The sequence below is a fragment of the Diabrotica virgifera genome, chromosome 2, assembly GCF_917563875.1.
Source record: "Diabrotica virgifera virgifera chromosome 2, PGI_DIABVI_V3a".
Lineage (NCBI taxonomy): Eukaryota > Metazoa > Arthropoda > Insecta > Coleoptera > Chrysomelidae > Diabrotica > Diabrotica virgifera.
In genome coordinates, this window is record NC_065444.1 from 59,223,793 (window position 1) to 59,241,226 (window position 17,434).

Here is a 17,434-nt window from a genome sequence, read left to right on the forward strand (position 1 = left end):
TCATTAATTACCCTAATTTTATAAAAATAAATGAACTCCCTAAGAGCATTGTTTGTCATATCATCTGACATTATAGAACAAAAAGCATACAATATTTGCAAGGGGTTTAAACTATCTGCAGCATTTTTACAAAAATCTAAAACATTATAATAATATTCACAAAAGTTCAAATTTTCTAACAACTGCATACGAGGCGATAGCACACTAGTGTTAAGTTCAACAATTTGCTTCACTTCTTCTTCATCCATATAGTACTCCACACCATGCTTCTTAACAATAATGAATTTACAATCATCGTAAACTATCGGGGTAACAGTGCAGTATTCTTCGCATGGAAAAGTTGGGTGCATGAGGTCATCAGTTGATTGGAAAAAATCAATTAGTTGTTGTGTAATGATTGAAATAAAGGAATACCATTCGTATGCGCTGAGTGATATTCTGGTTGGTTTATATTGCTGAGATAAAATCACTGCAGGCGAAAATGATCTTGCAGGGCTTATACCACATTGTACTTCATAGCCCGATAACGTGTATTTTGTTGCAAGCAGGTAGAAAACTTCTGATTTGGCGGCAGCCTCATAATTTTCCAAAGCTCTATCTAATTCTTGATTATAGTCTTCGTTGCTAGGCATATCGATGCTAAATTCACAACCACCTGAGGAATACCCACTATCTTGAGAGCCACCTGAAGAATACCCACTATCTTGAGAGCTCATGTTCACTTGTACTGACATTGATACTGAAGCATGAGTTCTTTTATATTCCCCTACTCCTTGTGGTAAAAACAACCTCTTTGCAAAAAATGTATTGCTACGCGGCAGATTAAAAGATAGATCCTCCTAAACTACGTCATTAACGTTAATCCAGCTGTTATGTTTGCTGTCCATACCGAGCCATTTCACATACATCTTATTGCCTTTTCGTCTAAGTACTTTTTCAACCAAGTAAATGTCAGGGTTTAATGTTTTCTGTAATTCTTCTTCGTAAAACCCCCCGCTAATCGGTATACCGTGCATGTCTTCAAGCAAATACGTTATAGGATTTGTTATCTTAACTTTTACAATTTTAAATAATTCCGTCGTCCAATTGGGCGTGTAGGCCTTTTCAAATAAATGTTTTGTCTTTGAGACACGCACAATGTCACCAATTTTATATTTTCTTGGACCAGCAATTTTTAAATGACTATAACTCTTGTTTAAAATAGCTTTTTCGTTGGATTTGTTGACCTGAGATGGTGTGTATCCCGTTTTACTGTGCCTTGTATTGTTGTATTCCTCGGTAATTACAGGTAGAGCTTCTAACCATTTGTATGATCCATGTAAACTGAAATACTTGTACAACTTTGCTTTTAACGTTCTAATGACTCTTTCACAAATGGCGGCTTTTTTAATCGTGTAGGTGCTGTAATGATTAATTTCGTGTTTTTTCATTAAATTTTGAAATTTTCTGTTATAAAATTCTGTTCCCTGATCGGATTGGAGGTTCTTCGGAAGTCGTCGAGTATGGGCGAGAATATCCGAAAATGCTTGAGTAATTTCCTCGCCAGTCTTGGTCTTTAGAGGGCGTGTCCAAACATATTTTGAAAAACAATCAATTACGACTAGTATTAGTTTAAAATTTTTATTTTGGTGTGCGTAAGGACGCATTTCGGCCAAATCCATTTGCCACAAGTCATCGATTCCTTTGATTATTGTTCGTCGACGAGGATAGATTTTTCGTGCTGGTTTATGCAATTCGTTCACCACCTGTTCCTTTTCTGTAGACATTTTCTTATTAACGACCAGCATCTACATCTACAACATGTGTGCGCAATAGATCAATATTACGTACTATATCCTGTAATGTTTGCTCCACTTGTTTTAACCTCTGTTCCATCTTCATATCGTGCATCGTATGGTTTGCAAGTGTTTCTGCAGCTTCTTTTATGCTTTTATCCGTATCCTTTTTTAGTGTATTCACATCATCTTTGATTATTTTTTTCAATTTTTGCTCGAGAAGTGGAACTGTGGTTTTATGAAGCTCTTCTCTTACTTGATTTAGTTCGATCGCTAAATGTGGAACTGTGGTTTTATGAATTTCTTTTTGTACTTCGTTTAGTCCGACGACTAAATCCTGTATATCATTAGTTTTTTGTTGCAACAACTTATTTATATTGTTCTCCGTATCCTTTTTTAGTGTATTCATAGCATCTGCGATTATTTTTTGTAGCTTTTGCTCGAGCAGTGGAACTTCTTTTCTTACTTCGTTTAGTCCGATTGTTAAATCTTTTATATTAATAGATTTTTGATCTAATATCGCATCATGGGCTTTAATTATTGGAAAGTATACGCTACGCATCTCATTTATTAGATTATCAACGTATTTTTTCGTTGCAGCATCACTATATTCTGATGGGTCCTTAACATTACAAATTTTCACATTTTCGGCATTAATGTTTCCGGCAGGAGTATGTGGAAATGTAACTCGTACTGCCTTTTGGGTGATACTGTTACGAGAGTGATGACCGAATTTGTCGACACTCATAATGGAAATGATGCCATCATTCTCAGTTACTCTATTATATTGGCTTCTTTTAGTTCATTGATGATAGCCACGATTTCGTTGTCGTGAGATGTGTTGCCGGCGTCTTTCGAAGCCACCAAGAGTTTAAGACGATCAACTAACTCATTGACGTCATCCCAATAAATATACTCTAAGGGTGCAGCGTTGTATGTTAAACGAGAGTCATCCAACCCCGTTCCTTTGACCGTAGATGAAGATGCTGACCGAGCTGTTTTCGTTCTGTGGTCGAGTTCTTTTTGTGATCGAGTTGCATGCTTTTTCATTGTTGCATCAGATGGTTTGAATAGAGGTTTAATAATAGAATGATATTTTTCTCCGCTGGAACCTTTAAGGCGTCCTAAGGTATCCAGATGAATCTCTGTGTTAATCAGCAGTGTTTTATACTTTTGTAAATCCTCATCATTATACTGTTCTGGGTTTGGGTTGGCATAAAATAAAAGGTGATATAGGCCTGGCGTACCACTTAACCTACGTTCTTCAAAATCCCGTTCTCGAATTATTACTATGTCTCCATTGTCTTTGTCAAAGTTTATTCGACGTTTTCCCAATATCCAGCCACTAATACTATCGTAAAATGGACCATAGTTTTCATCGATTTTATCGTCTTTTATCAAATATTCTTTTATGTACTTGTGACTTATTGGAGGATAGTGGTCGATATATTCGTCTGTGGCGTCCATCGGAATCTCGTTAGAACCGGAGATTGGCTCTTGAATGTTTTCATCAGGTGCCTCGGGTGCATCAAGAAATACATCCTCATCCTCCTCCTTTTTCACCTCTTCTTTTTTAACATGTCCAAACTTGTTAGTGATAGTATGATGTAACGTTTTTGATGATTGAGCAATATCCTTGAGAGGCTTCGAGATTGGTTTAAAAAGTTTATTTAGTGACTCATCTTGCTCTGTTCTACCTAACTTCAATGCCAAATATTTTTTGCGAATTGATCTAGCCAATTCGGTAACTTTCTTCTTGCGAAGGGCAATGGCGACCGTATCATCTGGCATTTTGCTGGCGACTAAACAAACACCTTACAATTTTATATATTTATCAAATCCTTTGCGATATCGTCCATTGTTGAGAGCAAAATCTTTCATAATTACCACAGTACCATACCTATCTCTCCAACATTCTGAACACATTTTTTTAAATTCATCAAATGACATGTCTGGCGATACGTGTTCATCAAATATATGTTTCAAATTTATCTCGTCTTGCTTGAACAGCACAATCATGTTACAATTGTCTCTTATTAGCTGCTTAGGTATTTTTGAATATGTTTGGCATAAGTAAGCCGCATCGATATCTTTATGTCTGCACATGGAATAATACTCACGAATCTTGTGTTGGCCATCACATGCGACATCGTCAAATAAAAACACAGAGTTTGGTTGAGCTTTGTTGGGATCAATAATTTCTTCATTGTCTTTAAATGGAAAATACCCTACACCTTTGACTTGCGCTAATGCATCTCGCAATAGTTGGTATTTCGGTTGAAAGAGGGATTTTGAATAAACATAGACATTTTTAAACTTGACGCCATTTGGACTAAATAAAAGTGATAGCATGGCGTTAGTTTTTCCACATCCACTTGGACCACAAATAATGGCTCTGAATGAGTTTGGTAATAATTTTCCATGTTTACTGTTGGTTGCTTTCTGTACAATATCTAGATTATCAATTGGTAACGTCTGCTCTTGTTGAATGACTCTCATCGTGTGTTAAACATAGTAAAAATATGAACAATATATTACCAATGTCACCAAATGCATGACCATCAGTCCAATGTTGGTGTTCAAAGGGGAAGGTCTTTTGAACTCTCTAATTAATAAACTTCCAGTTGAGCTTCATATTCCTGGTTATCAGTATTGTGGACCTGGAACAAAACTAAAAAAACGTCTTGCACGCGGAGATCCGGGAATTAATCCTTTAGACGCAGCTTGTAAACAACACGATATCGCTTATTCGCATCATACATCTCTCGAAGAACGTCACAAGGCCGATAAAGAATTGGAAGATAGGGCTTGGGAGCGATTCAAGTCTAAGGACGCTAGCTTTGGCGAAAAAAGTGCTGCTTTACTTGTAACCGGTGGAATGAAAACGAAAAGAAAGTTGGGAATGGGATGTCCTCGTCGTCGTGGAAGAAAGGGACGTTATTCTTTCAATCGGGATGTGGTACCTAAAATTGCAAAGTCCATGAAGAGAGGAGCATCGTTAAGAGATACTGCTTTGACAGCTGTACGAATAGCAAAATCGGTAATTAAAAAACTTGGTGGACGAAAAACAGTTGATCTTCCACGAGTGTTGCCACTAAAATCTGGAGGTTTCCTACCCCTCCTGCCCCTATTTGCAGGTCTTTCTGCATTGGGGGCTTTAGCCGGTGGTGCAGCAGGGGTGGCGAAGACTGTGGTTGACGCAAAGAACGCCCAAAAGAAATTGGAAGAGGATATGCGCCATAATAAGGCGATGGAACACATCGGCTCAGGTCTGTACTTGCGTAAGAAACCAAGAGGCGGATTCGGTTTGTATCTGAAAAAAAACTTCCAATAAAGCTACCCAATCGTCCGCTGTACGACTTAGAGATTGCGCATTACGCGAAAACACTTAAAATCCCACATTTTCGAGGTGTTTTCATGAATGACACTCTGCCTAGACACGGTCCTCGAAAACGTGAATGCGCAATAGTTAATCTAGATGCATCATCACACAGCGGAACACATTGGGTAGCATATAGAAAGATAAACAACGACGTAGAGTATTTCGATTCATTTGGTAATTTGAAGCCGACCAAAGAACTTGTTAAATATCTAGGTACACATACAAAAATTTTCTATAATAACCATCAGTATCAAACCTACAATCAAATCATTTGTGGACATTTATGCCTAAAGTTTTTATATAATGGAGCATATTAAAGGCATGGAACTGCTTCTGGACCATATGTTTCACAAAAAACGTTTTGAAGGATTCAGTGAAGAAGAACTAAAATTAATACCGCTAGATTATATTATACGAACTGTAGAACCTATAGAATTGTTATATATATGGCATAAATTGCCTGGGGAATATCGACAAGAATTTAACCTGCAGATACTACTTCCCTGCTTCGTGCATTACAACAGACCTGATTGGAGGACTCATTGTGATGGCCCACCCGGTTCTCAAGCATCTTGTCATTTATGTAAACTTGCTTTAGAACAAATAAAAAAAATGTGAATAAATTTGTTTTTTTACTGTATATAAACCTATTAATCTCTTGACCTGAATCAGTCATCATGTCGCAGTTGTTGAGAGTAAACAGCACGAATAACATATTCTCGTTTCAACCTCCCACACCGATCGTATTAGATCCGAAAAAGGATTACGAAATAGCTCTTCGATTTTTCCATTCTTACAACAGTATACCAAACATCGAAAATTGCAAGTTTTATTACTACGATGTCAATAACCGAGTGCAACATTTTGATTTCCCCGATGGATGTTATGAAATTATCGATATTGAGGAATACATACAAAAGAAATTGGGGGCTGCCAATACATCTAAACCTGACATGATATTTAGTCTAAAACCTAACCACAATACGTTGCAGTGCGAAATCTTCAGTCAATTTAAAATTTCATTTCAACCAAATGACAGTCTTGGTACAATATTAGGGTTTTCTCCCGTAATACTAAATCCTAGACAGACACATTCTTCAGATCTACCTGTTAGGATTATTAAAGTATCTAGCATACGCTTTGAATGCAACATTAGTACCGGAGCCTTTGACGGTAACAGACCTGCTCACACGCTCTACGAATTTGTCATACAATCAAATCCTGGGTACGCAATTGACGAAACCCCTCACAATTTGTTGTATTTACCTGTTGTGCCACAGCGTGAAATTACCAATATCACTGTGTTGGCTGTCGATCAAGAAGGACGACCTGTGAACTTTAGAGGAGAAGAGAGCACATTGGTGCTGGAACTTAGATCAAAAAGCAGATGGGATTAGTAATAGAACAATCTACCCAGAGAACGCCATTAGTTGTGCAACCATCTCAGCAGCAATATCTTAAACAATCTACCTACAGAACACCATTAGTTGTGCAACCATCTAAGCAGCAACATCTTACGTCCGCAAACAAATTGTTTTTACAAACGTTGGGTTTTAAACTGAAAAAATGACTACAATGTATGGAAAGAGAGCGCGTTCAAACAACATCACAATGCCTCCAATATTTGATATTTATCGTAAGCCAATATTTGATGAATCGATTCGAAAGGCTGAATACCGAACTTATGCACCATTCATCAAATCATTCAACTGCAATGATATTGTCGAATTTAGCATTAATCAAGTTGACTCGTTTTTTGCAATGAGCGAAACCTTGTTATGCATTAAAGGATCACTCGAAATAACTGGAAATGGTGGCGTCAAACTAGCAAATAATGTGGGTGCCTTCCTTTTCGATTCGTGTACGTACAGCGAAAGCGCAAGGGAGATGGAAACAGTGCGGGATCCTGGCATCGTAAGTGCTGTACGTGCCATGACATGTTATACGCAAGAAGATTCTAATTATATGGTTATGGCTGGATGGAATTACCCTAAGGATCCAATTCTAAACGCTGCAGATCATTCATTCAGCATACAGATGCCTCTTAAGCATGTTTTCAACATTTTTAATGATTATCCATTGATTACGTGTGGTCGTCAAACAATAAGACTAGTTCGAGCTCGAAATGATAACGATTGCATAGTTATTACAGAAAAACAAAACGCTGACAAAACTACAACTGTTACAACCGCTAAGATTAACATTACCAATATTGAGCTTAGAGTGAAGCACATATTCCCCAATGATGATATTAAATTGGAACTCATGAAATCTATTCAACAAGATCAACCTATAGTTATTCCGTTTAGAAAGTGGGAATTACATGAATTACCTGCTATTACGAGAGGTGCCAGGCGTGAAGTTTGGGCTGTTAAAACTAGCACATCAGTTGAAAGACCTCGTTATGTTATTGTTTTCTTTCAAACCAACAAACGCGACAAGATTACAGCTGATCCTACTTTATTTGACAATGTCAACATCCAAAGTATTAGATTATCGTTAAATGGAGAATACTGGCCAAACGAGAGAATGCAATTGGATTTTAGCAAAACCGATTACAATGAAGCCTATTTTAACTATACCGAATTTTATCCTAGCTACATACATTCCCAACAAAAACGACCTCTACTCGATTTCTCAGCTTTTAAGAATCGTGCATTGTTCGTTATCGATTGTTCGAAACAAGAAGAAAGCATGAAAGCATCCACCGTTGACGTAAAACTCGATATTGAAGCGAATAACGGTTTTCCCGACAATACCAAGGCCTATTGTATTATTATTCACGACTGTGTAATGGAGTACTTCCCTCTCACCGAAATTGTAAAAAGTCTAAATTAGATGCATGAGGTGTCAGTAGTACACGAGCAATCATCATGAGAATAGCATTCGTAGATATTCAGGGATTCGTTGTGGATGGGTGGTTTGTTCCTAAAGAACTTTCCATTGAAATAGGTTATAAACGAAGTCATTACATCTTTTTGCCTCCGAAACCATTCAATGCGCTAAGTAATGTGGATAAGAAGACCGCATCATACGTGGAGAAGAATCTGCTAGGCATCCGGTACTCTGATGGAGAAGTTGAACTATCTGAAATAAATAAGATACTGCAAACCGAGTTGTTATATACAGCTGACTGTATCTACGTTCGAGGGAAACAAAAAGCAGAATATTTGGATAAGAAACGCCACGTTTTTGGAATTTTTCCTCATATTATTGATGTTTGCAAGTTCGATGGTACGCCTCGTGCTGCTGGAAATCTTGGTTTTACTGCAAACCCCCCATGTCATGCCGCTGGATTATTTTCATGTGCAGAAACAAATGTGAATCGCCTGCGTGACTGGTTTGTCAATAAAATAATGCCAATGTAATTTTTCTGTGTACAAAATAAATATTTTTTAAAGTTATGGGTTTTTTATTTAAACGCCTTATTTATTGATTAAGTCTTATATTACATGATGATTCAACCATGACAATAAGGCCTACGCGACATTTCACGAGCCCACGTGACGTTTTGACGTGACGTTTTTACGTGCTTTGACGTGACGTTTTACGTGACGTGCTTTGACGTGACGTTTTACGTGACGTGCTTTGACGTGACGTTTTCACGTGCTTTGACGTGACGTTTTACGTGACGTGCTTTGACGTGACGTTTTCACGTGACATTTCACAAGCCTACGTGACGTTTTGATGTGACGTTTTTACGTGACGCGTTGACGTGCTGTGTTCCTTTTTAGTTCTTTTAATAAAAAAATTGCATTATGTTGTTGTTTTATTTAAATTCCAAAATTACCAGCCGCGCGCTTCGTATCTACGAGATCCGCGAAAAACTTAAGGTACCGACCGCGCATCTGCTTCGCGTTCCGCGAAAAATTAAGGTACCGATCGCACATCTGGTATCGCGCACCGCTGCGCCGCTGTGTTCCTTTTAAGTTCTTTTAATAAAAAAATTGCATTATGTTGTTGTTTTATTTAAATTCCAAAATTACCGCGCGCTTCGTATCTACGAGATCCGCGAAAAACTTAAGGTACCGACCGCGCATCTGCTTCGCGTTCCGCGAAAAATTAAGGTACCGATCGCACATCTGGTATCGCGCACCGATCGATCAGCGCTAGAACGCCGTCACATCGGAACGCGCCCCATCGGACGTCGTCACATCGGAAAGCGCCCTTTTGACACTATGCCGCCATGTTTTTTTGTATTCGTTATCTCCCGCCCATTCCAACGAGCCGTCGTACGTTTAAATCGGACCAATAGCAGCAGAGATACCATGTTTCTCTCTCTAACACACATACTTTCCTATATCAGCTGTGACATCACATACCTCTCTCTCTAACACACAGAATTCCCTATATCTGTAGTGACACCCGTTTAGATCATCTACTCACCGTGACCACCGATGAACGGAATTCGAGTGCTTCTCCCTGAAGGTTTGTCCTAGCTCATTCATTTCTGATGCTATTAGGATGTCTGAAGGCAATTATTTGCGTTTTTGTTAGATTAAGTGTAACTCTCAATTTAGTATACCACTTGACGAAACAAAAGGATGTTTCAGCGTACCATACGCAGTGCCTGCAGTAAGGAGCGCAGTATCATCGGCATGTAGTAGGATAGACTCGGCCCGATTAATGGGGTCTATTAATGGGGCGGGGGAAGAATGTGATCTGTGTCTCGAAATTCTACGAGGCTCACCTTTAAGGATCCTCTCGTAGACTTTACCTAGAGTATTAAAGAGTATTGGTCTATAGGATTCTGTGCTGATGGGAGGTTTACCTGGTTTAGGGATCATGGCAGTGTTGGCTACTTTCCATGAGTTTGGAAAGTAGTTCAACTTAAGGCAGGCATTGATTGTTTTGATAAGCAGCGAGATAGTCATTACACATTGTATCCGGGCTATATAAACCGTGGTCAGGAAATTTTTCTTATCGATCAAAGGGGTTAGTCAGCGATACTCAACCTTTCTCTTTTCTGGGCCACATAGTAGCTATTGCCAAAGCTTGCGGGCCGCAATCAATATGAAGTAGTATACAGAGTGTTTCATTGGGAAACGGAAATACTTGAATGGTGAATAGAGGTAAATGAGGCGGTTCTAGACATACTAAATTTATTGCTTCACCGACTTTATAACCGAGTTACAGGGTGATTTATCGATTTTGCCCATTTCTTTCTGGACCCATAACTTTATAACCACCTTGTATAGTTTTTTGATATTTGGTACACATGTCACATTTAGAACCCAAACCACCCAACTACTAATCAGAAGAAAAATCTAGGTTCGGATTAAACAAAATTATAAATCCATTCTGACCATGAAAAAACATTCTGTATATTGAAATTTTCAAAACCCGTTTGCACATTTGGAAAGAGCTTTAATGGAGCTTCCATTTATTGCGCAGACAATTCAATGACTTTAATTTTGAAATTATGTCGAAATTTTTAAGAACTCGGAACTTTCAAAACAAAAATTTCGATATAATTTCAAAATTAATGTCATTAAATTATCTGCGCAAAAAATTGAAGCGAGCAATTAAACTTAGGTTTTTTGTGCTCTTTTCAAATGTGCAGACGAATTTTGAAAATTTTAATATAGAGGGTATTGTTTCAAGGTCACAATTATTTTAATTTTTTTTTTGTTAATTTGGACCTGAATTTTTCTTGTGATTACTAAATGGGTCGTTGCAATGTAGTAAATAAGTATTGATTATTTTTAAAACGAGTATTTGTTCATTAACTTTAATAATTTATTATTAAAAGTTAATAATACCTTGCTTTTAAATCAGAGTCCTTAAAAATGTCAATATAATTTAAAATTAAAGTTATTAAATTGTCTGCCTCGCTGTCAAATACCCCTCAAACACATCGGCACACTATCAAATAATTTGAAAAACACGTGAAATTTGACAAATAATTTGATCACAGGGCTTTTTAGTTAGCCTTCGGGCCGCATAAAAAAGGCTAGAAGGCCGCATGTTGAGTATCACTGGGTTAGTAAGTTAGATACAATTGAGGGAGAAAATTGTTAGATATTTGTATAATTTCATATATTTCTTACCTGAATCGATCTTGCAGAATCTTTCTCCTTTCTTCTTTGTACCTTTCGATCCGTTCCCTCTTTTTCTGCTGCTCCTCTTCACTTAAATTACTATTGATGTTCTCCGTGCTGTGTGCCAGATGTAAAGAGTTCACCTTACCGTCATCCAGCGGTAGGGATTTGGGTTGGTTAAGCGTTTTAGGTAAAGAATTTGTCTTGTAGCCCAAAGAGTTGGTTTTGTAGCCAATATGTTCATCGAACGAAGTTCTTCTATCGCCTATAGAATTCATCCCGAATTCTTTTTCGAACTCGTCTTCGTCCAGGGAACGTGTTTTTAGCTGGTGCTTCAGATTTCTGGCTCGCAAACACGGTGGAAGGCTGTCTTTTTCGTAGAATTTCATTAACCTGGAAATAATTGAATTAGTTTTTATATAAATTGCATAAAAACGTTGGTACAAAGAATCAAGACCAGAATTATTAGAGAAGTAGAACTGTCAAATTCCTTATAGAGAATGATGGCAGAATGATAGAAATGTCTAGCGAAGTAGAGATTAAAAGTATAATCAATGGGCTCGAAAATAACAAAAGACCATGAGAAAACGAAATAGCTGCGGAAATGATAAATAATGGAGGGAAACTACAAAAAATGATAAGTAAAAGATGGTTTTGCTTGTTTTCGATTCAAAGGGATGCACAATCGCTGAACAGCTGTTTCCACCATTTCAGGCTTCCTCAACAGCGCTAGCATGCACACCTCTAAATCGAAAAACAGCTCGACCCTCAACATTTTTCCCAATCGCGCCTAAAGAAGTATAACTTCAAAAACATTCAAAATAATGACCCGTGTTGAGCTGCCCCCCCCCCACTTGCAAAAATTAAAAAACAAATAGCCCTGATTTATGAGCTATTTATGAGCTCTCATATTCCGCAAACTAAAAATTTTGAGCTCGTTCCACTGAGCAGGAATTTAATACCCTAGTGGGGGGGCTGAGTCAGCCCCCCCCCCCACTACTTAAAAATAGGAATATTGAATCGGTTTTTGCGTCAGAATTACGAGCTATTTATGAGCTCTTGAAATTATATAGTTTCGATTTTTGAGCTCATCCCCTTCACCCCCAAACAACCCTTTAATTGATTTAACTTAAGAGAAAGATGCTGAGAAAACTTAAAATATATCGTATTGCGAATATAATTCCTATAGCTTATATACTCTAAGAATAAACTATTATATCAAGAGCATTTCGATTATTGAGCTACAACCCCTTCGCCAGAAAACCACCCTATCTTCCCGGCTTAAGAGAAAGTTGTACTTAAAATGCATTAAACTAATTATTTGGCGACTACATATCATTTAATAATTTATAACCTTCCAAATTACCCGCATTTAGATCAGTAAATTGCAATTTATTTTGTATAGTGCAGTCACTGAAGGTAAAAATCAACGATTACCTTCAATTTCGGTGAACCTTCATCGATTTTCACGAAAATTGGTCAGTAGTTACAGGATACGTCAAGAAACAAAGGTGACATGGTACCACCTTGCGCCTTTACCCTGAGGGTGGATACCGCCCCTTCTCGGGGGTGAAAATTATTTTATAAAAAATAAATGCACAAATCAATAAAAGAACAAATTAAAAGCAAAATTCATTATATAAAGTTAATAAAATAAGTCAATACTTTTTAAGATATTAAAGATCAAAGATTTTAATTATTTGTGAAAAAAATGCATGTTTTAGAGAGGTTTTTTGTAAATCACTGAAAAACTTTAAGTTTTTACAAAAAAGTTAATAATATTTTAATTCGTATAGCTTATATTCTAAGAATAAACTCTTAAATCACGCGTCTTTCGATTATAGAGCTACAACCCCTTCGCAAGAAAACGACCCCATATTCCCGGCTTAAGAGAGAGTTGTTCTTAAAATAATTTAAATTAATTATTTTTCGACTACATATCGTTTAATAATATATGAGCTTGCAAAATATACGCATCTCAATTATTGAATTGCCATTTTCTTTCTATAGTGCAGTCACTGAAGGTAAAAATCAACTATTACCTTGGATTTCGGTAAATCGCCATTTATTTTCACGAATTGACAATAACAACTTGGGGTTTTAGCCTGGGGTATATGTGACCCCTTCTCGGGAGTGAAAATTACTTTATTAAAAATAACCCCACAAATCGAGAGAGGGACAAATTGTAAGCAAAATTTGTTATATAATGTGATTAAAATAAATCAATACTTTTTGAGTTATTAAAGATCAAATATTTTAATTTTTGGAAAGAAAATGCATGCTTTAGAGCGATTTTTAATAAATGACTCAAAAACTGTAAGTTTTTACAAAAAAGTTTTCATCACTAAAATTGAAGCTAATAAAAAATATAATAAATTGCTTACTTGAAAAACCCTTTAATGTTAATTTAAAGTAAGTTATTGGTAATTAAATGTATATTTTTTTCCGAGACTGTTCAAATCTAAGGGTTCAAGCTTAAATAACGGGAAAGAGATGCATTTTATAACACTTAGGTACTAAATACTTGTCAAAGTACTTAGAAATACCTATGAAAAATAAGATCCAGAAAAAGTTGATAGTATCAAAATCCGCTCACCAATTTTCGTGAAAATGAATGGAGATTTACCGAAATCGAAGGTCATAGTTGATTTTTACCTTCAGTGACTGCACTATAGGAAGAAAATGGCAGTTCAATAATTGAGATGCGTATATTTTGCGAGCTCATAAATTATTAAACAATATATAGTCGACAAATAATTAATTTAAATTATTTTAAGTACAACCCTCTCTTAAGCCGGGAATAGGGGATGGTTTTCTTGCGAAGGGGTTGTAGTTCAATAATCGAAAGGCGCGTGATTTTAGAGTTTATTTTTAGAATATAAGCTATACGAATTAAACTACTATTAACTTTTTTGTAAAAACTTACAGTTTTTTAGTGATTTACAAAAAATCTCTTCAAAACATGCATTTTTTTCACAAATAATTAAAATCTTTGATCTTTAATAACTTAAAAAGTATTTACTTATTTTATTAACTTTATATAATAAATTTTGCTTTTAATTTGTTCTTTTATTGATTTGTGCAGTTATTTTTTATAAAATAATTTTCACCCCCGAGAAGGGGCGGTATCCACCCTCAGGGTAAAGGCGCAAGGTGGTACCATGTCACCTTTGTTTCTTGACGTATCCTCTAACCACTGACCAATTTTCGTGAAAATCGATGAAGCTTCACCGAAATTGAAGGTAATCGTTTATTTTTACCTTCAGTGACTGCAATATACAAAATAAATTGCAATTTACTGATCTAAATGCGCGTAATTTGGAAGCTTATAAATTATTAAATGATATGTAGTCGCCAAATAATTAGTTTAACGCATTTTAAGTACAACTTTCTCTTAAGCCGGGAAGATAGGGTGGTTTTCTGGCGAAGGGGTTGTAGCTCAATAATCGAAATGCTCTTGATATAATAGTTTATTCTTAGAGTATATAAGCTATAGGAATTATATTCGCAATACGATATATTTTAAGTTTTCTCAGCATCTTTCTCTTAAGTTAAATCAATTAAAGGGTTGTTTGGGGGTGAAGGGGATGAGCTCAAAAATCGAAACTATATAATTTCAAGAGCTCATAAATAGCTCGTAATTCTGCCGCAAAAACCGATTCAATATTCCTATTTTTAAGTAGTGGGGGGGGCTGACTCAGCCCCCCCCCACTAGGGTATTAAATTCCTGCTCAGTGGAACGAGCTCAAAATTTTTAGTTTGCGGAATATGAGAGCTCATAAATAGCTCATAAATCAGGGCTATTTGTTTTTTAATTTTTCCAAGTGGGGGGGGGCCAGCTCAACACGGGTAAAATAATGTCTTGTCAAAAATTACGAATTTTTTAAAAACTGCCGTCCAAAATATGTTTTGTAAATCAGTCTTCTTATGTTACTCGTCCTATTTAAAAAACGAACCATAGTTAGAAATACCCATTCTTAATAAAAATAATTTAACAACTATTTATACATACCTATGACAGTTAGAGATATTTGTACTATCATCAGATTCTTCTAAAGGTAATACTGGGTTTTCACTAGGCACAGCACTATCTACAGCTACCTCGTCTTTCTTATCTTCTACAACTGTACAGTTTACGTCTTCCACAGGTTCCTCCTCTTCTTTATCAGTCTTAACCTCTACATTCTCGTACACAATTTCCCCTTTCATACTTTCACCCTCGATATTTTCATAGACATGTACATTTTCTGATTCTAAAGAGTCGTAACTTTCATCCACACATTCATTTTTCACAACTGCTTCCTCAACCTTTGATTCTTCATCTTTTTCTTCGTCATTACTTAATTCTACTTTAGAATCTTTTACTATCACCGTTTCGTAATCGTCATTAGACCCGTTTTCTAACTCTAGAAGAGCATTAACTTCGTGTATAGATCGTCTAAAGTATTTGACTTGTTGATATATGGAGCTATCGTCCATTAGTTCAGTTTCATCCGATTTTCTCTTATCATTGTTACTCAACCTACTAGGACTTAACTCGATATTGTCATCGGTCGGACTGAAATCAATTAAATTTGTGTCAACCGGACATTCCTCCGCTTCTGCTGGAAAATTATTTAAATTTTCTGTACTGATCCCTTCACTAGTGTTTTTAGTCTCTGTAGGACTGATTGGAGTTAAGAGTTCGTTTGACGAACAATCATAAACTTGAGTAGGGCTGACATTTGGACTAGGACTGTTTTTTGAAGGACTAACGGGGAAGCTAAGGGATGTTTGACTTGTACTAAGGTTATCTAAAGAACTTTCTATTACCTCGCTGAGACTTAAGTCACTTTGACTTAGACGTTCCGTGTTTTCAATGTACTGATAAGGTGCTGAGCTGACGCTAGCTGTATACTGTACATTGGAAGTACTAGACTGATTTGAGCTGAGGGTTTTCTGACCATTAAAGCTGCCAACTGATATTTGTTCACTGGTATTGCAAATAGCACTAGAACTCAAATTATTTCTAATAGTAGTAGACTCGTTACCAGGGGTCAGATCTTCTAAAGCACTTAAACTCTTAGGTCTGTCGGAGATGTAGTCCCCGTTTACAGTTAAACTAGCCTCTTGTACCGGCAATGAAGCCGTAGATGTAGGAATATCAACTTTTTCGGGGTTTATAATAACATTCTCGTATATATTAGTAACTGGGGCTTTCATTGGTGATGCAGGAGTACTACGGGGTGGTGATTTATATGTGATACTTATAGTAGTTCGAATATTTTCGTAATTGTGAGTTTTTGATGTAGGAGATTTGACTTCGGTCTTTTGAAAAGTACTTTCTGTTGGCGAGCTGTCATAAGTGGGCGATATTCCAGGAGTTGTGTTAGCACTACTGTCGTCTAGTTGTTTATATCCCGGAGAGCAAGGCGTAGGACTAGTTAACAAACTGTATGGACCTAAACCTGGTTGATTAAGGTCTAGATCTGTGAAGGCATTTGTTAAGATATTTTTGACTGGAGATTCTAGATCTAGTGATTGCCGTTTATCATTGTTTTCCAAATTATCAGAATTCCTAGGTGACTTATTCTTCGGTTGGTATGAATCAAACAGTTTGTTCGTTGGAACTACTGGACTTTCCGGAAACGTATGTATCACAGCCGTAGTCGACACTACATTATCAGGGGTACTACAGTCGATGTATTGTATATCCGAGAGTTGATCTTCAAGGCGGGTACGTTTCCGCGATTGAGATTCTGGTGATAGTACGACACGAGCTTGCTTCTTTGGAGAGGGGTTCACAGAGTTTGTGGTGCTATTGTATTCTTCTGGACGAGCCCTGGTCAGAACACGACGCTGAGACTAAAAATAAAACAAAACATAAAACATTAACATAACATACAAAACCACAGATTCACAGTGGACGAAAGGTTCCAAAACGTGGACACAAAATCACCAGAATTTGGTAATTTAAACAAACATGCTAAAAAACACGTCTACTGAAGTCATGCGACATCTGACAATAGGTGATTCATTTAAAGGTACTTTTTTGGTGGAGATGTAATGGGAGATCGTGCATGAATCGTGTAACCTGGAGCCTGATTCTAATTCATTTCGATGTCGCAAATTAATTTCGAGTCCTCCATGACAGTCGCAATTTATAGCGATTCTTATTCATTTCGATATTAGTTCCAACTGGGGATATTAACGTTATCATTTTGGCACTGCTCAGAATTTGGGTTGGTCCTTCTGTT

At 36.8% G+C, this 17,434-nt stretch overlaps 2 protein-coding genes across 4 annotated transcripts in view; one reads left to right on the forward strand and one right to left on the reverse strand.

Annotated features, from left to right (window-relative positions):
* LOC114337406 (GTPase-activating protein CdGAPr) overlaps nt 1-17,434 on the reverse strand; it is a 697,382-nt gene that overhangs the window by 71,726 nt on the left and 608,222 nt on the right. For all 3 annotated transcript variants that reach the window (XM_028287837.2, XM_028287844.2, XM_028287832.2), the window contains exons 14-15: nt 15,211-17,042; nt 11,208-11,591 (exon numbers count right to left, since the gene is read on the reverse strand). In XM_028287837.2, coding sequence (XP_028143638.2) covers nt 11,208-11,591; nt 15,211-17,042 — 2,216 coding nt within the window. The remainder of the gene's footprint in view (nt 1-11,207; nt 11,592-15,210; nt 17,043-17,434) is intronic.
* Nucleotides 4,330-5,117, forward strand: LOC126880050 (uncharacterized). Its single transcript, XM_050643697.1, has one exon. The coding sequence runs from the start codon at nt 4,330-4,332 to the stop codon at nt 5,107-5,109; it is 780 nt and encodes a 259-aa protein (XP_050499654.1). The 3' UTR covers nt 5,110-5,117.